The sequence below is a fragment of the Dipodomys merriami genome, unplaced genomic scaffold (assembly GCF_024711535.1).
Source record: "Dipodomys merriami isolate MVZ:Mamm:240054 unplaced genomic scaffold, mDipMer1.0.p SCAF_29, whole genome shotgun sequence".
Lineage (NCBI taxonomy): Eukaryota > Metazoa > Chordata > Mammalia > Rodentia > Heteromyidae > Dipodomys > Dipodomys merriami.
This window is the reverse complement of record NW_027204381.1, coordinates 16,534,032-16,556,097: the sequence shown is the minus strand read 5'-3', so window position 1 is coordinate 16,556,097 and position 22,066 is coordinate 16,534,032. Positions and strand designations below refer to the sequence as shown.

At 39.6% G+C, this 22,066-nt stretch overlaps 1 protein-coding gene across 10 annotated transcripts in view; it reads left to right on the top strand.

The window, feature by feature from the left end:
- The window catches only part of Usp28 (ubiquitin specific peptidase 28), a 57,033-nt gene that overhangs the window by 30,129 nt on the left and 4,838 nt on the right, over nucleotides 1-22,066 (top strand). For 4 of the 10 annotated variants that reach the window (XM_070038491.1, XM_070038490.1, XM_070038492.1 and 1 more), the window contains 14 exons: nucleotides 2,183-2,331; nucleotides 4,224-4,351; nucleotides 5,588-5,683; nucleotides 7,564-7,743; nucleotides 9,919-10,130; nucleotides 11,183-11,253; nucleotides 12,118-12,346; nucleotides 16,276-16,464; nucleotides 16,982-17,121; nucleotides 17,266-17,451; nucleotides 19,108-19,203; nucleotides 19,729-19,907; nucleotides 20,027-20,105; nucleotides 21,640-21,719. In XM_070038491.1, the coding sequence (XP_069894592.1) occupies nucleotides 2,183-2,331; nucleotides 4,224-4,351; nucleotides 5,588-5,683; nucleotides 7,564-7,743; nucleotides 9,919-10,130; nucleotides 11,183-11,253; nucleotides 12,118-12,346; nucleotides 16,276-16,464; nucleotides 16,982-17,121; nucleotides 17,266-17,451; nucleotides 19,108-19,203; nucleotides 19,729-19,907; nucleotides 20,027-20,105; nucleotides 21,640-21,719 (2,014 nt within the window). Of the gene's footprint in view, nucleotides 1-2,182; nucleotides 2,332-2,596; nucleotides 2,665-4,223; nucleotides 4,352-5,587; nucleotides 5,684-7,563; nucleotides 7,744-9,918; nucleotides 10,131-11,182; nucleotides 11,254-12,117; nucleotides 12,347-16,275; nucleotides 16,465-16,981; nucleotides 17,122-17,265; nucleotides 17,452-19,107; nucleotides 19,204-19,728; nucleotides 19,908-20,026; nucleotides 20,106-21,639; nucleotides 21,720-22,066 lie in introns of those variants that run through there. The other 6 variants (XM_070038499.1, XM_070038494.1, XM_070038500.1 and 3 more) reach the window with 4 other exon arrangements.

Below are 22,066 nucleotides of genomic sequence, written 5' to 3'. Positions count from 1 at the left end.
CATTCATTACTTTAACTATTATTACTGATGGAGCAAAGAGGGACAATTTTTCAACTATTATAATCATTTGAAACAAATTGACAGGTTCAACCACCTTTTATAAAAGCCAACAGCCTTTTTTTTTTTTTTTTTTTTTTTTGGTTAGTTGTAACTCTGGGCCTGGACACTGTCCCTGAGCTCTTCAGCTCAAGGCTAGTGCTCTACCACTTGAGCCACAGCGCCACTTCCGGTTTTCTGTTGGTTAATTGGAATTAAGAGTCTCACAGACTTTCCTGCCCAGGCTGGCTTTGAACTGTGATCCTCAGATCTCAGCCTCCTGAGTAGGTAGGATTACAGGCCTGAGTCACTGCTACCTGGCCCAGCAGCATTTTTAATATCGTCAGGTAAAATTTGGCATAAGCCCTTAATACCTTCCTCACAATTTTTACTTTATTTTTATTTATGTTTTTGCCAGTCCTGGGGCTTGAACTCAGGGACCAGGCTCTGTCCATAAGCCTGTCTGTGCTCAAGGCTAGTGCTTTACCACTTGAGCCACTGTGCCACTTCCAGCTTTTTCTGTGTATGTGTTACTGAGGAATGCTTCCTGCATTCTAGGCAAGCACTGTACTACTAAGCCACATTCCCATTAACTAGAGAATTCTGAACAAATAGAGCAAATACAGGATCACCATCTACCATGACCCCAATGTCGATTCACAGTCATCTAGTCCTTATCTAACCCATGCCTACTCTTACTCTTTTATTTATTTAAATTTATTATTATCTATTTATAGATAATATAGATTTATGGATTGAACCCATAGTTTTATGTTTGGTGGCCCATATATTCTACCACTGAGCTATATACTCCAGCCCCTGATGATCTTTTTGTAACATAACCTAACACTACTACTCAAAAAAATAGGACTTTTTTTGTGTGTGCTAGTACTGGAGCTGGAACTCAGGGTGTTGTTGCTGTCTCTTAGCTTTTTCGCTCAGTGTTGGTGCTCTACTCACTTGAGCCACAACTCTACTTCTGGTTTTTTTGATGGCTTATTGGAGAAAAGAGTCTTATGGACTTTCCTGCCCTGTCTGGCTTTGAGTTAGGAAAGACATGTTCATGATTTGTGTTTACATGGGTAATGGGGCTTGAACTCAGAACCTCATGCTGTCCCTTCCTTTTTCAGTAAAGGCTGGCACTCTCATTTGAGCCACACCTCCACTGATCTACCTCCACTTTGTTGGTTAATTGGAGATAAAAAACTTATTGACTTCCCTGTGCAGGCTGGCTTATATCTGTAATCCTCACATCTCAGCCTCCTGAGTAGGTTAGCATTATTGGTGTGAGCCATTGGCACCCAGCTAAAAATAGCTTTTTCTTTTTTTTTTTGAGTCTGGTCGTGGGGCCTGAACTCTGGGCCTAGGCGCTGTCCCTCAGCTCTTCATCTCAAGGCTAGCGCTCTACCACTTGAGCCACAGCACCACTTCCGGCTTTTTTTCTTTTTGCTTATGTGGTGCTGAGGAATCGAACCCAGGGCCTCATGCATGCAAGGCAAGCGCTCTACTACTGAGCCACCTTCCCAGTCCTAAAAATAGCATTTTTAATATCAAATACCTAGTTTGTTTTTAAATCCTTAGTGTACAAAAAAATAAAACTTTCTAATTAGTTTTCATGATCCAGTTGTGATGTATTTGTGACTGATTCATCTTTTAGGTCTTTTCAACAGACCTATAGGCTCCATGGACTCCATCCTTTTTTCTTTGACACACATTTTCGAGACTGGCTTGTCTGGTCTACCCCAGAGTCTGACATTTTGATGCTCACATTCCCAGGATGCGTATTTAACATTTTAATATAATTCTCACTACTCTTTCAAATTGGTAACTAGAGTAAAGTTGGGTTTAGTTTAGGTAAAGCTTCTCTTGGCAAGACCATTTTGCAGATGTCAGGCAGGTCTTTGATCAGAGGTGCGCAGCTGGTTCTGTTGTTGCTGTAGCTGCACCTGTTACCTCTGTGTGCCTGTATCCACTGGTGCATTTGAGGCCCTCATCCAGGACTGTGTTCATTACTAACTAGTTTTCAGGAGACTCCTGAATTTTAGAAGATATTGTCTTCTTGGAGCTGAAAGTAGGTGATAGATATTTTCAATGTGGATGTTATTTCTTAAAGTTATTTCTTGAAGTTGTCTCTCTCTTTGCCTAGGAAAGCCCTTTTGCAACAATGAGACCTTCGGCCAGTATCCCCTCCAGGTAAATGGTTATCGCAACTTAGATGAATGTTTGGAAGGGGCCATGGTGGAGGGTGATTTTGAGCTTCTTCCTTCGGATCACTCAGTGAAGTATGGACAAGAGGTAAGGTGGATATTTTTACTTGCTCTGCCAATAACAAAGCCAGTTTGCTAGGAATGAACTTACAGGCACATGCTAAGTAACTACACTGAATGGAACTTGAGTTTGTCTTAAGTCTCACAGTATTTACAGTTAGTGTGTCTTGGTGCTTTGATAACTAAATTCTTGACTGAAACTATGAAATTGAGTTGATCATGTAAAGGTTATATGCTACTTCTGATGTTGTAAGTATGATCAAGTTTCTCTCTTTCTGTTGAAGCCTACCTGTACCTGAGTAGGGAGAACCCACTGCCTCCATATTTTCGGAGGGTAAAAGTACAGTGATTAACTCCTATGGTATGCCATTTAGAATATTTTCCCTATTATAGTATAAACTGTTCTCAATTGTAAATTCTGCCTTTGCTTTTACACTTTAAAATTTTTTTTTATTTATGTGGGGTTTTGTTTTTGTTTTTGTTGGGTTGGAAACAAAGTGCGGGGGTGGGGGGGAGTTAAAGGGAGAGGAAGGATATTTGTCTCAAAATTACCATAGGGCAAGAATTTGTGACTAGCATTTGTTAGTATAATTGCCTGCCCTACAGTGCTTTGATCATATATTTTGAGGCAAAATTGTGATGCTCAGGAAGTCTATTGAAGGATTATAATAGGAGAAAGAAGTATTATTCTGTTGAATTAAAATGGGGAGTCTGGGGTTAGGGATGTGACTGGGTGATTAGCACTTTTCAATAGGTACAGGACTTCTTGGATTGCTTCTTCTAAAGGAAAACAAATTAACCAACCTAACAACAATACAAATAGGTAGCTGAACTGGAGCCTTTTGAAAGTCCATTATGTCTTGGAATATGAGAAGAGCTTCTGCCTCCTCAACTTTTCAAGGGAAGAACTAATTCCTAAGAGGAGGCATATCACTGTACAACCCAGTGGATTTTCTTATGATAGAAGAAATGGGCACTAGCTACTCAGATCTCAGTAGTCAAAGATGGAAACTCTGTTAAAACAAAACAGAAACAAATATAGTTGTTTATTTAGATTTGACTCTGAAGAAGTCAAATAGGCTGTCCGGATTCACCATGCTGCGCCAACTGGGTATCTGAATGGAGCACTATTTGTTGTATCTTTGGTAATAAAAGCTGTTCAAGGGAACCTGTGGCATACAGGTAAATTGAACCAAAATGCCTTTCCTGGTATAGCTTTTTCTTAACTGGGATCCTTGACAATTAATAAACTTTTTTTTCTTTGATAGGTCAGTATTTTCTTTCTTGAAACTGAGTAACAGTTAACCTGCAATTGTAGGACAGTCCACTTGACTGGCTTTCTTAAGAGACATAGCTACACTGGAGAGCAGGGATTTTTTTGGTCAGAAATTTGAGGGATTAAAAATTCATGAGATTATTTTTGTTTCCTTATAGATGAAAAGGGGATTCCAATTATGGTTAACAAATATAAATAAACAGTGCATAATTTATATACAGTGTTGGTCTTTTTAGATAATTTCTAGAGATAGTTAAACCCTTAATAGTGCCCTTTAGATCATTATATCCAGTTCTTTGATTAGACTCTCTGTTTTCTTCAATATTTGAACCTCTTGAACACCGATAACTCATTTAGTGAATGAGTTGTGTAGATGCTTGGTCCATTCACATATTGAGAGTAAGGACAATAGTTAAATAAAATGTTGACTGACTCGTAAATTTAGAGTCTTGAGTAAAGTCTAATCATATTCTCTAATAAACTGATTCTAAGTGTGTATTTGCTGTATGGGATAAAGATGTTGTAAATTTGATTTGAACGTTATTACCAAAAGACTAGTTTGGAGAGAGATATTTTAAATGTAGGTCTTATATTACTCAAATCTTTCTTTTTCTTTTTTTCCTTCATTTATATCCTGGACATAGCGTTGGTTTACAAAGCTACCTCCAGTGTTGACCTTTGAACTCTCTAGATTTGAGTTCAATCAATCTCTTGGGCAGCCAGAGAAAATTCATAATAAACTGGAATTTCCTCAGATTATTTATATGGACAGGTGAGTCCTTGGTCCATTGTCTTCCTGATGTAATGCAGCAGTAGAAATAAGCTTACACCCAATATGTCCTGTGTAGCAATCATCTGGTGATCTGAATAATAGGCTATTTGGAGTCTGTGGTTCTGGGTTGGAATTCCAGAGGCTGTATTTCTAAGAAGTTCCCAGAGTCATGTTAATGACCCTTCTGAACCCTGGATTACAACTTGAATAACTAGGCTTTAGATGGATGCTTTGCTTCTCTGGATGGGGCCAAGGCTATATGTAGAGCAGCTGGTGTATAGTTTTTATTGTGAATTCTATCTGTATTCCTGGGGTAGTGGTGGTGGGAACCCAGAGAGACGTACTATATAGAATTTTAACCCTATTAAAGTCACTATTATTAGGCACATTGCTAATGAGTTTTGACAAATGTAAACAGTCAAATAACCACCACCACAGTTATGATAGAAAACATTTCTATCACCCAGAGATTCCCTGTGCCTGCTTTGTGATCTTAGGAATATAACCTAAGGAAATTGGACTGGCCTACAGTTGTAGGCCAACTATTTTCTAGAGCTACAAGAAAAATTATTGGCTTTTTAAAAAAATATTTGAATCTTTCGGTAAAGAGTCTTTGAATCTGCGAACATGGTGCCTATCCACTTATTTAAGTCTTCGTTAATTTCTCAGAACAATAACTAATTTTTGATGAAAAGTCTAGTGAATATTCCATTAAATATATATATATATATATATCATGGTTTTGATGTTTTTATAATGTCTTTGAATTTTATTTTCTATTTGTTCTTTATATGCATAAGAACATATCTCTTTCCAAATTGACATTGGATCACTGGGCTAAAATTTTCTAAACCGATAGTGTCATCAACTAAAAGGCAGCTCTTGAGTATGGCTCAAGTGATAGAGCTCTTTCTTGCTGCACAAGCCTTGAGGCCCTGAATTCAATCCCTAGGATCACACAAAAAGGAGAGAGAGGAGCTTTACTTCTTCCTTTGTTCCTTTATCTTACCTTATTAAATTGACAATACCTTCAGTGAAACAGTGAATAAAAGTGAATGAGTATATCCATGCCTTGTTTGTGATTTTAAGAGGAATGTATCAGTCTTTCACTATTAAGTATGATATTAACTGCTTTTCACAGATTCTCTTTATTTGCTTGAAGTCTCTTTGCATCCCTACTTGTAAGACTTGTATCATGTTTTGAAGAATAAATATGTGGGATTAACATTTGTTTAGGTACATGTACAGGAGCAAGGAGCTTATTCGAAGTAAGAGAGAATGTGTCCGAAAGTTGAAGGAAGAAATAAAAGTTCTTCAACAAAAATTGGAAAGGTACGTTTGTGAATACTTTTGCATTTAGAAATATAGAAAATAGCCGGGGACTGGTGGCTCATGCCTGTAATCCTAGCTACTCAGGAGGTGGAGATCTGAGGATCAAGGTTCAAAGCCAGCCCAGGCAAGAAAGTCCATGAGACTCTTATCTCCAATAAACCACTCAGAAAACCGGAAGTGGCACTGTAGCTCAAGTGGTAGAATGCTCGCCTTGAGCTGAAGAGCTGAGGGACAGCTCCCAGGTCTATAGAGTTCAAGCCCCATGACCAAGAGAAAAGAAAAAAAAGAAATAGAGAAAATAAAGAGTAGAATATTGTTAATTTGATTATATGTAAACATTAATTTATAGTTGGATGTGGTGGTTTAGGTCTGAAATTCTAGCTACTCAGGAGGCTAAGACATGGTTTCAAAGCCAACCCAGGTAGGAAAGTCTAGGAGACTCCATTTTCCAGTTAACCTGCAAAATGGTGAGCTGGAGATATGGTTCAAATGGTAGAGTACCCTCTGCAAGCCAGCAAGCCAAATGAGAGCAAAAGGCCCTGAGTTCCAGCCCCAGATGCACTTAAAAGAAATAAGTCACAGTTTACCACCTATAATATTTTATATAAAAAAAAAAAAAAAACGATTTTTTTCCTAGGTTTAAAGTAGCCTTATCCATAGGTAAATAATAGTCCCCAGGGACTGAAGTTACCCAAAGTCATACCATTACTTATTATGATTACCAGTAAGTAACACAAATTCTGATTATACATATCTTTCTTACTTTTTCCACTCCCCTACTGTCTTCTTCACAAACACAATAGAGATGACTATTGTGATGTTCCACTGTAGGTCTTAGAAGAGCAGTGCTTAAGGTGATGCTAATTGATTAAAGGGGCTGGTATTTTTGACATATGGGAAGTCCTTTCTTATAGCAGAATCTTTTTTTGCTTGTTTTGCATTTGCAAGTTCTGTGGATATGGGCTAATATCCTTAGTAGGAGTCAGTGTGATTTCTTCCTAGTCTAGGTAGAACATTTACAAAGGAAATCTCCTTAATTATCAGTTCTTTTTCCTCTTTAGATTTCCTGCTACATCAATCCCAGCTCTACTCCATTATGAGCTCGTTTATTAATTGTCCTTGAGAGGCCACAATTCCCTCTCAGGCTCCAGGTGGCCCCTGCCCCCTACATCCCTTGCATCTTCCTCTCCCCCAGGAAGGTCTTCTCTAGTTTGTATTGTGACCTGTTATTCACCATCTGAGTAGAGACAAAGGTGAAGACCAACCCAAGAATTATTTTATAGAACCCTAAATTCATTAGTGTTTTACTTTATACTGCTAGAAACTTTTAGTTATTTTTATACAATCAAATATACCCAGCAGGAACAAGCAAGACATGCTAGCTTGTTCAGATTTTAAAATAGAGCATGGGAGTATTTTCCTTAGATTAATATTTTTTAACAAATAACTTTAAAATTCTGGTGACTTTATTTTTTAATATACTTGAAAGGTTACACATATCTGCTTGTACATGTGTGAGACATTGCTGGGAAAATCTACCAGAACCTGTTAGTTGAGTCTATTAGCAAGTAGAACTGAGATGGGTGGAGTGACTTTCTTGGTTTATAGTACATTTTTATATTGAATTTTCTTAGCAAATTTACCTGCACTACTTTTATTGTTTAAGAATAAAGCTATTCACCATTTCTTCTCCAAGATAATGTTATAATATTGCAAATAAGTTTGATTTTTGTTTGGCACTGGAATAAGAATCCTATTAACTACTCACTGTATGCCTTTATGAATAAACTTTTTGACTCTACTACATGATAGATCTTTTTGTCAAGTCTTCAAATGCACACAGACCTGAGCAGTAGAGCACCATTGTCTTTGCTTCTTAGGTATGTGAAGTATGGCTCAGGCCCTGCTCGGTTCCCACTCCCAGACATGTTGAAATATGTTATTGAATTTGCCAGTACAAAGCCTGCCTCAGAAAGCTGTCTGTCTCAGAGTGACACACACGTGACTTTGCCACTTCCTTCAATGCACTACCCAGTTTCTGATCTGACATCCAAGGAAAGGTAATGAAAGTAGATTTTTTTTAAATGTCTATTCTTTTGCATGTGTTGAACCATCCTTGTATTCCTGGGACAAAACCAACTTGACCACATAAAGTATTCATGTATGTAATAGCTAATTAAAGTACTACTATCCATCAATATCCATGAAGGTAAAGAGTTTTAGGTTAAAAAGAACCCTATCAGCCAGGCACCATTGGCTCATGCCTGTAATCCTAGCTACTCAGGAGACAGATCTGAGGATCATGGTTCAAAGCCAGCCCAGGCAGGAAAGTCTGCGAGACTCTTATCTCCAATTAACCACCAGAAAACTGGAAGTGGCGCTGTGGCTCAAGTGGTAAAGTGCTAGCTAACCTTGAGTTGAAGAACTCAGGGACAGTGCCCAGGCCCAAATTTCAAGCCCCATGACCGACAACAACAAAAAAACATCATTCTCCCCAATTTTTCATATCAATATTTGTATTCGTTGGAGAGAGAGAGAGAGAGAGAGAGAGAGAGAGAGAGAGAGAGAGAGAGAGAGAGAGAGAGAGAGAGAGAGAGAGAGAGAGAGAGAGAGAGAGAGTGTGTGTGTGTGTGTGTGTGTGTGTGTGTGTGTGTGTGTGTGTGTGTGTGTGTGTGTGTGTGTGTGTGTGTGTGTGTGTGTGTGTGTGTGTGTGTGTGTGTGTGTGTGTGTGTGTGTGTGTGTGTGTGTGTGTGTGTGTGTGTGTGTGTCCTCAGACTGAGATACCTGCTTTTTTGCTGATACTTGGGTTTATTTTCCCATCTAGCTCTTTTAGAAAAGAGGCTTCCCTCCATTTCCCTCCATTTTGTGCATGACAGAGTGAACAATGAGATTTCTTTTAAGGCAAAGCAAAAGGAAGTTGATGTTTTACATTTTTGGCTTGAAACAAAGTATAATTTGAAACAAATATAATTGCTGGTTTGTTTATATGTTACTTCAGTTTGAACAGTTAATTAGTACTTAACATTTACTTTGAATTCTTTTTTTTTTTTGGGGGGGGGGTCCAGTCGTGGGGCCTGAACTCTGGGCCTGGGCGCTGTCCCGCAGCTCTTCAGCTCAAGGGTAGCGCTCTACCACTTGAGCCATAGCTCCACTTCCAGCTTTTTTCTTTTTGCTTATGTGGTGCTGGAGAATCGAACCCAGGGCCTCAGGCATGCAAGGCAAGCGCTCTACCACTGAGTCACCTTCCCAGTCCCTACTTTGAATTCTTCAGTCTTTGTTATTTGACAGCATTAATGGAAAGAAGATAGATTTCCATTTTGTAGGTAAGATTTTTTATTTCCTTTCTGAGGCTAGGCCCTCCAGTTCACATGTAGTTGATCTGGGATTACTTGTCTTAGAGCCATGCCCTCTGAGACTTGCAAGGGGTCACCTAAATTGCATGTGCCTGTGAGCTAGATGCTCAGCTGTTTGTTTGTTTTTTCCTCCATGTGTTTTGTTCCTGAATAGATAGCCTCACTTCAGGCAGTTGCATTTCTCAAAACTGTAGATGATCCCAAATTTTTCCAATCACATGCTTTTTCCAAGTTCCTGCTGGTTCTTTTTTTTTTTCTTCATGAGAAACCATTGTGAGGGGCTGGGAAGGTAGCAGAAAAGGCCAGAAATGGCATTGTGGCTCAAGTGGTAGAGTACTAGCCTTGAGCTGAAAAGCTGAGGGACAGCACCCAGGCCCAGAGTTCAAGCCCCATGACCGACCAAAAAAAAAAAAACAACATTGTGAGTAATGATTATACAACATGAACCATAGACTCAGGAAGATCTGAGCTTGAATCTTTCCATCACCTCCTGGTGAGTTGCTTAGTAACTGTTCTGTCTTCCACACCCACTTTTGTTTTTTGAGATAGTCTAGGGCAGCCTCAAACTCACAGTCCCCCTACCTCTGCCTCTTAAGGACTCAGATTAAGATAATAACATCAGCTGCATAGCCAAATTTTTTAAGTGAGATGATTTATATGACTAAAACTTTAGCTTAATACATGTTTAGAGTTACTACTCACCAAATAATAGCTGTGTGTGTGTGTGTGTGTGTGTGTGTGTGTGTGTGTGTGTGTGTGTGTGTGTGTGTGTGTGTGTGTGTGTGTGTTTCTTTTTATAAAGCAGTTTGTTTTTTTCCAATTTTTGGCTGACTGTCTTGTGGAAAATATCAGCTGAGCATTATTTTTTTGGTCTTCCTTTAGTACAAGTGCAGAAGGCCCTTCTCAGAATATTGAAAGTTCCTTTTCTTCTCCTGAAGACTGTCTACACCAGTCTGAGGTAATGACTACCCCTCCAAGGTCTTCCCTGGGAATGCCTATGCTCCCTGCTCCTCGAACAGTCACTGATGAAGAGATGAACTTCGTTAAGACCTGTCTTCAGAGGTGGAGGAGTGAGATTGAACAAGACATACAAGGTTGGCACTCTTAACCTGACTTTCTGTTGTTTAAGTGTTTGGATGCTTGGTATCTTGAGTAGGCTTCCTGCTATTATCCTACAAGCTGTTGAATTTTAGCTAGTCGTTGATTTTGCATTCTTCATGCCCGGTAAGACTGGTGCATGCCCCCATTGTATACCTATGGAAGATCCTTCCTAGATTACTGCCTCAAAATTCCTGTAGAAGCTTAGACACTTGGGATTACCTTTGCTGAGATCCGTCTTCCTTTCCTTCCTCCCTTCTTCCATCCCTGTTTCCTCCCTCCTAAGCACATGTTCTACTACTGAGCTACAACCTGAGCTCAGATTTTCCTACATCAGATTTCTGTTCTGTAGCATGCTTCTGAATTCACACTTTGATTGCCCAAACAGAAGTCCTGGATTTCTTCTTTTAATTACTGTCCATGTGAAGCATATTTTGTTGACACTTAATGAGACAGAATGTCTGAGTGGTACACACATTGTAATATTGAATTAGCTTTCATATCGTAAAATTCATTTGGCCTCACTATCATATTGCTCAGAGTATTCCTTTCCTTCTGTGCTTTTTTTTTAATTAAAAAAATTAAATTCTAGATTGCTTCAAATTTCTTAATCTGAGAAATTTAGCCCTATATTTCTTTCTGCCAGTATGGTGAAGTTTATTTCCTAAAATAAGATGGCTTCTTCTTTATATATAATAAAATTATTTTTTATTATAATTACAAAATATTTTTAATCAAAGCTTGCATAACCTAAAGCACTATTTTATTTTGCTTGTTTGTTGGTTGGTTGGTTGAGAGGCTTGAACTCAGGGCCTGGGCACTGTCCCTGAGCTCTTTTACCTAAAGCTAGCACTCTACCACTTTGAATAACAGCTCTACTTCTGGTTTTCTGGTGTTTAATTGGAGCTAAGACTCTTTTAGACTTCCACGGTCCACAGTGAGAAGTTGAAATCATTAGAAACATGAATTCTACTGGCTTAGTTGATGCAGATGGTGTGATGTGGAATGGGACATTTTAACATGATACTCTTTCCTCCCCCCCAAACAGATTTAAAGAATTGTATTGCAAACACCAACCAGACTATTGAGGAGATGTACCGCGATCCTCTTCTTTGTCAGGTAGAATGAAAATTAATGGGAAAGTCAAGACTTGTGCTAATGGTAGATGGAAGAAAATAGTTTTCTTAGAAACCAGATTGGCGGGGGGGGGGTCACACTGATACATAAGAATAAACTTAAGTTGAAACTATATTGTTTCCTTACTATGTATGGTAAAGAAAGCAATGCATCCTTTACCTATAGGAGAACTTAAAACAAATTTGTTTTGCAAATACATTGTATCATTGTCATGTGACATTTTATCAAAAAAAGTAGAAAAATTGGTTGTCAAATATTAATGAAAATTTCTCACAAAGTGACAACTAAGTTTGCAATGGGGAAAACTAACCCAAGGATTTTTATCTATTTTTTCAAGTGGTCCAGTTCTGAAATAACCTTGCAGTGTGCTTTCAGGCTTTCTTTTTCTAATAACTTATAAGACCAAAAGGGAGTCAGACAGGACAAATTCTTACTGTCTACACATGATTTTGTTCATAGTAGCATTCTGTACATGGCCTTGCAGAGACCTTGTGTGAACATAGCTGCCAGAGGATAGCTTCCTCCAAGAAGGGCAAGGAACAGGACTCTTCTAGGTAGCAGGAATGTACCATGGGAGTCTCTAGTGGAAGCATGTCAAGGTACTGATAGGAGTTTAGGAAACCTTCAGAAGGCCTATCTTAACTGTCTCCTAAAGATTCTGGAACTAAGATACAATTGACGTACTCCATGGATGTGTTTTTGTTAGTTCATCTTTAACTAGCAAGATGCTTAATGTGAAACTATATTGAATACATGAATACTTTGGAAACCTTTTTGAATTTTCATAACCTAGGCTTTATCTTATGCCTTTGCTTTGTCTGAGGAAATGTTTTTTCTGGTTGGCAGGTGCCTTACCGCTTACATGCAGTTCTTGTTCATGAAGGACAAGCAAATGCTGGACACTACTGGGCCTATATTTATAACCAGCCTCGGCAAACCTGGCTCAAGTACAATGATATCTCTGTCACTGAGTCTTCCTGGGAAGAACTTGAAAGAGATTCTTATGGAGGCCTGAGAAATGTTAGTGCTTACTGTTTGATGTATATCAATGACAAGCTACCCCACTTCAATGCAGGTAAAAATACCTTAACAAAACCCAGGGATTAGGGAAAAATATATACTGCCCAGGGATGAGCAGACTCATACGTCCTTTGTAATTCAACTGCAATTATTATGTATTAAGGAATTTTAAAATATTAATAGTATAAAAGGGAATAAAAAGCTTCCTACCTTAGAACCTTTATCACTAATCTGACTGCCCAAGAAGTGTATGCTGTTAGGTTTCCTACGTAGTATTCAAAAATGATCTGTGTGTGTAGATTTTACTTTCCCCTTCTCTGTTTTATTCCCTCTAAATGAGATACTTTTCCATTCACATCTGCACTTTAATCATAGGTCAAGTACTTAGTGATCTCCTATTTTTATAAATAGGACCTTTTTTTAAAAAAAAAAATATTTTTTTAGGGCTGGGAAGGTGGCTCAGTGGTAGAGCGCTTGCCTTGCATGCATGAGGCCCTGGGTTCAATTCCTCAGCACCACATAAGCAGAAAAAGCCGGAAGTGGCGCTGTGGCTCAAATGGTAGAGCGCTAGCCTTGAGCTGAAGAGCTGAGGGACAGCGCCCAGGCCCAGAATTCAGGCCCCACAACCAAAAAAAAAAAATATTTTTTTATTTTTTATTGTAAAGATACTATACAGAGGGTTACAGTTACATGAGTAAGGTAATGAGTACACTTCCTATTGAGCATTGTTATCCTCTCCATTGTTTTCCCCCTACCATCCCTTCCCTCCCTACCTTCCCCGAGGTTCTTTATTTTTTTATTGTGATTAAGTGATTACATAATTTCCCAAATTTCCCAGTATTGTGGAATAATGATGCTCATTTAAAGTCACAAGTTCATTCTAACTTTCCTGGAGCAAATTGTCTATCACAGTCTATAACATATAACGGTGTACACATATACACCATAAATGTGATCAGCAGCATGGGGATATTTAGTAGTGGTCCGACCAGATGAGTGGGAGTTCTTTGTTTCTTGAGTCCTGTTAGTTTTGTCGTATCACCTAACATTTTGGATTTAGCATTCACTTATCAGGGAGACCATGTACCGTTTGTCTCTTCGCTCTTGGCTTACCTCGCTCAACATGATTCCTTCTAGCTCCATCTATTTCCCTGCAAATGCCATTATTTTGTCATTTCTAATGGCTGCATAATATTCCATTGTGTATAGATACCACAATTTTTGGATCCATTCATCTGTGGTGGGGCATCTGGGTTGTTTCCATATCCTAGCTATTGTGAACAGTGCTGCAATAAACATGGAGGTGCACGTGTTATAAATAGGAGCTTTCTTATAGTTTTAAATAGCTATGCATTTCCATTGCATTATTACAATATTATTACATAATTAGATTATCATATAACTAATATGTATTATATGATTGCTATATATAATTATTTATATTTAGGTTATTTAGCCAGCCTTGCATTGAAAAATTGTGTTCTAGACTTCCTTTTTAGTGATGACCTTCCACATACAGAAGAGCTAAATTTTTAAATTTTTTAATGTTTTGTCGGTGCTGGGGACCAAACCCAGACTTTGCACATGCTACTAACGCATGCTATACCACTGAGCTACATTCCTTCGCCTCAGAATAGCTAAATTATAAAAGTGAATTTTCCTGAATGGTCTCATTCTTTCATAATAATAAAGCACTAATAATTTTCTTTATGTTACTTTGTATCTTTTTTTTCCTGCTTATGTGGTGCTGAGGAATCGAACCCAGGGCCTCATGCATGCAAGGGAAGCGCTCTACCACTGAGCCACCTTCCCAGCCCCTTTACTTTATATCTTAATACATGCTTTCAAAAAACTTTGTTTCTCCAATAACTTAACTCTGAAAGAGCGGTGGGCAGAGTAGAAATTCTTACTGTCCTCACTTTCCAGCTGGGTTACCAAATTTAAGAGGATCTATAGCTGTCTGGAGTCACAACTAAGAAATAAATGTCAGGCCTAAGTTTCAGATCCATTTTGGACTCCTAAACTTCTGTGCTGTTGCAGTTTATATTATTCTCTTTCTTTCTTTTACATCTCTGTGAGAGGTCTTCTAACCAGCATTTTATGTTAAGATAATTCAAAGGCTTCTCTTGATGTTCAAACTTTTCTGTGCTTTATAGAAAGCATGCAAGGCATTTGTCCAGAAAGCACCTTATCATCCTGACTTGCCAGGATAGTTAGTGGTGTGAGGGCAGTCAAACGGAATCTTAAGATGGGCACTGTTGGGTCACACCTATAATCCAAGCTATTCAAGAAGCTGAGATCTGAGAATCATCATTCAAAGTCAACCTAGGAAGGAAGCCCATGAGACTGTTATCTTCAAGTAACCACCAGAAAACTGGAAGTGAGCTGTGGATCGAAGGGTTAGAGCACTAGACTTGAGCAAAAAAACTGCTCAGGGAAAGCACCCAGGCCCTGGGTTCAAGCTCCATGACTGATGAAAAGAATGGGGAGTAATTTGCTAATCACTGACATTTAAAGTTGTATATTTAGCTGGGCATCATGATTTACTTCTATAATCCCAGCATTCTGGAGCCTGGCACAGGTGGATCATAAGTTAAAGACCAGCCTGGCCTACAAATCAAGACTCTTTATTTTAAAAAGAAAAGCAAAAAGTTGTGCATCTGCACCTTGAAGTTCAAACAGTTGCTGCAGGAGTCATTGTACAAGCTGTTGGTGCTATATCAGAGTCTTACTATTGCCTCTATATATAGTTTTTTCTTTTTTCTTTTTCTGTGTTGCAATTTGAACTCAGGGCCTTGCACTTGACAGACATGTGCTCTGCAACTTCAGTCACACCTTACCCTTTTTGCTTTGCTATTTTCAAATAAGTTCTCACTTTTGAATCTGGGCTGGTCTTTACCTCTGTCTTTCTACTTATACTTCCTGAATACCAGGGATGGATGATAGTCATGGCTTATGGCCAGCTTTTGATTGGTTGAGATATTGTTTCAAAACTTTTTTGTCCAGTCTGTCCTTGAACTTTAGTCTTCCTGGTGTCTACTTCATATGTAGTTAAGGTTACAAGCTTGAGCTACTATATTAGGCCTCACATTGCTCACTTTTTTTTTTTTTTTTTTTTTGGTCAGTTGTGGGGTTTGAACTCTGGGCTTGGGCGCTGTCTGCGCTCTTCAGCTCAAGGTGAGTGCTCTACCGCTTGAGCCACAGTGCCACTTCCGGTTTTCTAGTGGTTTTTATTGGAGATAAGAGTCTCATGGACTTTCCTGCCCAGGCTGGCTTTGAACCGTGATCCTCAGATCTCAGCCTCCTGAGTAGCTAGGACTACAGATGTGAGCCACTGGCGCCCAGCTCATTGTTCACTTTTATATAACAGAAATATTGAGTGGGAGCTTATTTGTTTAGTGACAAGGCTTGTGACAGCTTGAAAGTGAACATATGTATCCCTGACATGTGTGCCATTTTTCATCATGGTTTTTTACGAGCCAGGTATGACCATTGTGTAGTAGTTGCTTTCTAATAGCATTGTGAAAAAGATAAATGTCTTGAAATTCATATCTAATCTTTTGAGGTAGATGGAAATTCTTACTAATAATAGATGCAGTGGTTAAATTGCCATAATTATTTGGCCTGAAATTTATATTGAGTGTATTGATTTTCCAGATTTCTAAGAAATGTTTGGTACATCCAGTGATAGACCACAATTAAATCATCATTCGTTCATTCATCCAACAGTTATTGAATGTGCACCTGTCTACAAACATGCCAGGGCGTTACTGATAGGCTGTGCCTGACATTGTCAGAATTCCTGATGGATTATTCATATGCTTATATAAATGGATGAGTGGACTGACTGATTCATTTATTTTCAGTTAGGAACAAGACAAAAGATAAAATAGCCTGTATTCCTCCTGTGTTGGAAGGCCCTTTTACTTCCTAAGTCCCTTTTTCTGGATGCTGCTCCATTTAACTGTTTTTCCTCGGAGGCAGCCCCAAGTGAACCAGAACAGATGCTGGGAGAGTTGGATGCCCTGTCTGTGGAGCTCAAGCATTACATTCAAGAAGATAACTGGCGGTTTGAGCAGGAAGTTGAGGAGTGGGAGGAAGAACAGTCATGTAAAATCCCTCAAATGGAATCCTCCAGCAGCCCATCATCCCAGGATTTCTCTACATCACAAGGTAGCCATGAAGGGCATAATGTCAGTGAACTAGTACATGTACACTGCACTTCCTGCCAGCCTGCCTTCAGCCGAGTAGCTGATGGCAGATTTCACCATTTTGTTTATAGTTGGTGTTGCACAGTCTGACTTTGGAATGTGATTTCCAGTGAGCAGAAATAATGTCACAGAGGTGACCTGTAATGTGTGTGTGTACTTGTGCTTAGTAGGAGAGACGGTGGTAGAATTAAAAGGTAGAGTTAATGGAAACCTTTCTCCAATGGAGATCTTGCTAACAGACGATTGTTTGTAGGAAGCTTTTATGGTACAAAGAAATTGGGAGTACAATAAATTGTACAGATCTTAATTTCTCTCTAGCCATTTCTTGTAATCACTAATTCTAGGGCAAATTTGCACAGGTTTTATAAAAGTTGTGTTAGAAGGATTTTTATCACACTGTGTGTTCATTTTGCTCACTTACTAGTGTTGTAGATGTTATTTATTATTAGATGCTAATGCCTTTGTGGATTCTCTGTTAGAGCCACCAGCAGCCTCTCCTCCGGGGGTTCGCTGCTTGTCATCTGAGCACGCAGTGATTGTGAAGGAGCAGACTGCCCAGGCCATCGCAAACACAGCTAGAGCCTATGAGAAAAGTGGAGTGGAAGCAGCTTTGAGTGAGGTGAGACTGATCGGAGGGCAGATGGAAGAGGGTCTCATCAGTGCCAGCTTTCTCACACTTCCATTATTCTGTGTTTCTGCTGCATTTAACCATCATCTTTATTTCTCCTGTTTTTCCTTACTCTTCTCCATCTTGTTGCCACAGCTTAAGGAAGCTGAACCCGAGAAGCCCATGCCCCAGGAATCAAACCTGGCAGAGCAGTCAGAACCGCCCCCAAGGGCTGATGCCACAGAAAGTGCTGCCCAGCCTAACTCTGAGGCCTCTGAAGTGGAGATCCCCAGTGTGGGGAGGATTCTGGTTAGATCGGATGCAGGTGGATATGATGAGGAGGTACAGAGATAGGCAGGACGTGGCTGCCTGTTGTCAGTCTTGAGTCCCTTCTGTGACTGCGTAGCCTTCTTTAAGGTGCTTGGCAATGGCTACTAGTTCCTCACTGAGACAAGTAATGGACAAAGAGGCTTTCCTAGTTTTCACTTCAGTTTCACTCTTTGTGAAGTGGTCATCATCTCCTGTTCCTGTTGTGTCTGTCCCCGTGTGTGTGTGTGTGTGTGTGTGTGCGTGTGTGTGTGTGTGTGTGTGTGTGTGTGTGTGTGTGTGTGTGTGTTCACCCAGCTTTTTCCTCATATGTATTGGTGGGGAACAGGGGTGGGTCTGCTTGGTCTAGTTGTCTCAGGCAGAACTTATTTTTCTTTTGGTATTCTAATAAAAATAGCTTTATAAAGAATCTTGATTTTTGGTGGTGGTGGTGGTGGTTGTAGGGCTTGAATTCAGGGCTTGGGGTGCTGTCCTCAGTTTTTTCACTCAAGGCTCTACCACATTGAGCTATAGCCCCACTTCCAATTTGTGGGTGATTAGTTAAGAGATCAGAGTCTTACCAGACTTTCCTGCCCATGCTGGCTTTGAACCTTGATCCTCAGATCTCAGCCTCCTGAGTAGGTAGAATTATAGGTGTGAGCCACCAGCACCTGTCCTGTTTTGTATTTTGAAATAGTGTCTCTGTGTTGTATAGGTTGGCCTCAAACTCATGGTCCTCCTGCCTCAGGCTTATGAGTGCTGGGATTATATGTATGTACCACCATGCCTGGTTGGGAATATTTGTTTTTGATATTAGTCTGTTGATTTTCCTTCAGATAATTTTTTTATTTATCCAATAAGCAAACAAAACATGAATGTTGGTCTTGCTTTTAATTCAAAAACTTAGCAAGAAGCTAAGTCTCCTTTCCAGTTGTGCTTCACATAAACAAGCATGAGTCCTGTTATTTTCTCTCCTTTAGGATATTTTATAGTCATATTTGTTCATTTGTTCCTTTTCTAGTCTCCAGCCAACTGTAAATATGCTGTCTGTCCATCCAAGTAAAACTTCCAATTATATATTTAAGCTATTCTTTAAAATTGCAAGTTAAATTGGAATCCTGAGCTCAGATACTTCCCTCTCTGAGAACTATAATTAACTTAGTTCTTTCGAAGTGTCACATTGGAGATCTTTTTGGAAATCTTCCTTTTTTGGTTCCTTTTTATGTGCCAGTCCTAGTGCGTGAATTCAGGACCTGGGTGCTGTCCCTGAGCTTTGTGCTCAAATACTTGAGCCACAGCTCCACTTACGGCTTTTTTTAATTTGGTGGTTTATTGGAGACAAAAGCCAACATGGGCTGGCTTCAAACCTGGCTCCTCAGATCGTCAGCCTCCTGAGTATCTAGGATTACAGACATGAGCCACTGGTTCTTGGCTGACATATGTCTTTATCTGGCAAAATTAGAACCTGTAGGATAGGTATGACTTGCGTTGGTCTAGGTTGGCATGTAGGGGGCAAAGGCATATAGGCATAGGGGTGGGTAATAAAGCTGATTTGTAGTTCATGCTGCCCATGGGTCACACTGCTTTGCTTTCCTTCCATACTTTGCCTTTGCTCACTTTGCCTTCACACAAGCTCCTTTTGAACCTCTCTTCTCTCCTTTTCTCTCTGTGTTTTGTGCTGTCTTGTGGTAGGTGATGCTGAGCCCTGCCATGCAAGGGGTCATCCTGGCCATAGCTAAGGCCCGTCAGACCTTTGACCGAGATGGGTCTGAAGCAGGGCTCATTAAGGTACCTCTGTTTTAAAAATCTTTAATGCTTATAACCAGGTATCATACTGTTGAGGCAGTACATATATAACCTGGAAGGGTGGGGTTTCAAATAGCCTTTATTAAAGCAAAACATAAAACTCATTGCTGTTGTTAGAACAAGGTTGGCCTTTGCAATTTGAGGGCCTTCATCTTAAAAAGTAGGTCATGCTTTTTAAGATCCTTGAATAAAGTGTAAGACACTTGATTGAAATCCCATTTATATTTATTATTTATATTGGATTCAGGAATATAAACCCCAAACAATTAGGACTGAGTCATTGGTTTTTCAAGACCTTCCTGAGAAAATGAGTGTCTCCTGAGTGGTGTGTCTTTCTTAGCAGAATGCTATAGCAGTTTGTTTTCCATGATTTGTCAGCAAACAGATTCCATGATTGCTTTTGTAATCCCTCGATAGGAAGAGGTCCTCATCATTATGAGCCCCTCCAGCCTTAGGCACCAATCTCTGTGTGTGCAGATTCCTAAGCATGTGTACTGTGTTCAACAGGCGTTCCATGAAGAATACTCCAGGCTCTATCAGCTCGCCAAGGAGACACCTACCTCCCACAGTGACCCTCGACTTCAGCATGTTCTGGTCTACTTTTTCCAAAATGAAGCTCCCAAGAGGGTGGTAGAGCGGACCCTTCTAGAACAGTTTGCGGATAAAAATCTTAGCTATGATGAAAGGTGAGAAGGGAATCTTTACTCAGTCCTGCTTTCTCTCCATGGGTTCTGACGAGGCTGAGGCCTCCAGCTGTGAGCCTGTTCGTGTCCTTTCATTGCCATCCCAACTCTGTCCCACACAGGTCAATCAGTATTATGAAGGTGGCTCAGGCCAAGCTGAGGGAAATTGGACCAGATGACATGAATATGGAAGAGTACAAGGTGAACTTTTTGATTGCTTGTTTAAATCTGTAAAATAAAAATATGAATTCTAAAAAATAATATGAATTCCAGATACAATGGGTAAAGTGAATAGTTTAGTGTTACCACAGATTGCCTTGCTCTCCCTTTGCACAAAAAGACCTGGGGAAGAATAGGTAAATGATCTTTTCCTACTTTCAGAATAGCTCCATTCTTTTACTAGAATGCATCTGTGCTCTATCTTCCTTAAGTACCTACTGTGTAATAACATTAATTGACTTTTAAAAGATGGTACAGCTTTCTACTATGCATTGAAGTATATACATCTGCCTTTTTTTTTTTTTTCACATTACTAGGGTTTCAACTCAGGGCTTGGTGGTTGCTAGGTTTTTTGTTGTTTTACCGTTTGGGACATACTTCCAGGCTTTTTGATTGATTAATAATTATATTTTTATTACCTCCAAGTAGTTGTATAAGGGGGTTACCATTCATGTCAACTTATAAGTACAAAACATCACGATCAATATTGTTATTTTTATTTATTGGTTTGGATAGGGTCACAAGTTTTTGCCCAGGGCTGGTTCAGACTTCAGTTCTCCTACTTCCATGTAGTTGGGGTTACAGATAAGGACCATCTTAACTTTATTTCAGTCACGGGGCTTGCACTCAGGACCTGAGATTGTTTTGCTCAAGGCTAACACTCTACCACTTGAGTCATAGTGCCACTTCCACCTTTTTCTATGTAGTACTGAGGGATCGAACCCAGGGCTTCATGCCTGCTAGGCAAGCACTCTACCACTAAGCCACATTCCCAGTCCTTATTTATTGAGAATGGGATCTTGCTAATTCCTTGCCCTCATTTTGTCCTTGGCTCATAAGTATCTGGAGTTATAGGCTGAGACCTTTGGCCTACACATTGTTAAAAGCCATTGCATTCGACATAAAACAGTATGCCACACCTCCAAGTTATATTCTACACATGTACAGCCGCCTTGCCCTTCTATCTTCACTATGTCTGTGAGGCCTTATCAGAACTCCAGAGACTGACTAAGCCAAAGCTGAATGACTTTGACATGGGTGTTGGAAATTACAAAGTTTATGTGAAATAAATATTTCCAGCCAGGCACGAGTTGCTCATATTTGTAATCCTAGCTACTCAGTAGTCTGAGATCCAAAGGCTCATGGTGCAAAGGCAGCCCAGGCAGAAAAGTCCATGGGAGAGTCCATCATAAAAATTACCAACAAGAAGCTAGACTAGAGGCTTGGCCCAAATGGTATTTTGCCAGGTGAGTAAGTAAGCCAGGCATGCATGAAGTCCTAAGTTTAGTACTGGCAAAGATGGAATAGAATTAGGATGGAATAGAATTGGGATGGAACATGATAATTAAAGGTCGGTGGTTGACTAAATACTGAATGTTTTTTATCTGAAAGTTTGTGGTTTTGGACCTGGCTAAATGTGCTCAGTAAATGTTTATACTGAGTCTGAAATTTGCAATGGTATAAAATGCATTACTTTACTGAAACCAAATAATTAATGGTTGTTATTCTTTTACAGAAGTGGCATGAAGATTATAGTTTGTTCCGAAAGGTGTCTGTATATCTCCTGACAGGCCTAGAACTCTATCAGAAAGGAAAGTATGTTGTTTTTTGTTTCACTAAGATTATTGATCACAGCTGGGCGCCGGTGGCTCACACCTGTAATCCTAGCTACTCAGGAAGCTGAGATCTGAGGGTCACGGTTCAAAGCCAGCCGGGACAGGAAAGTTCATGAAACTCTTTTATCTCTAATAATAAACCACTTGAAAACTGGGGCACTGTAGCTCAAGTGGTAAAGCACTAACCTTGAGCTAAAGAGCTGAGGACAGCGCTCAGGCCCAGAGTTCAAGCCCCATGACTGACAAAAAAAAGAGAGAGAGAGATTATCGATCACTATACTGATTAAATTGATGCTCAGCTGAGGATACTAGAGGTCACAGGCCTGC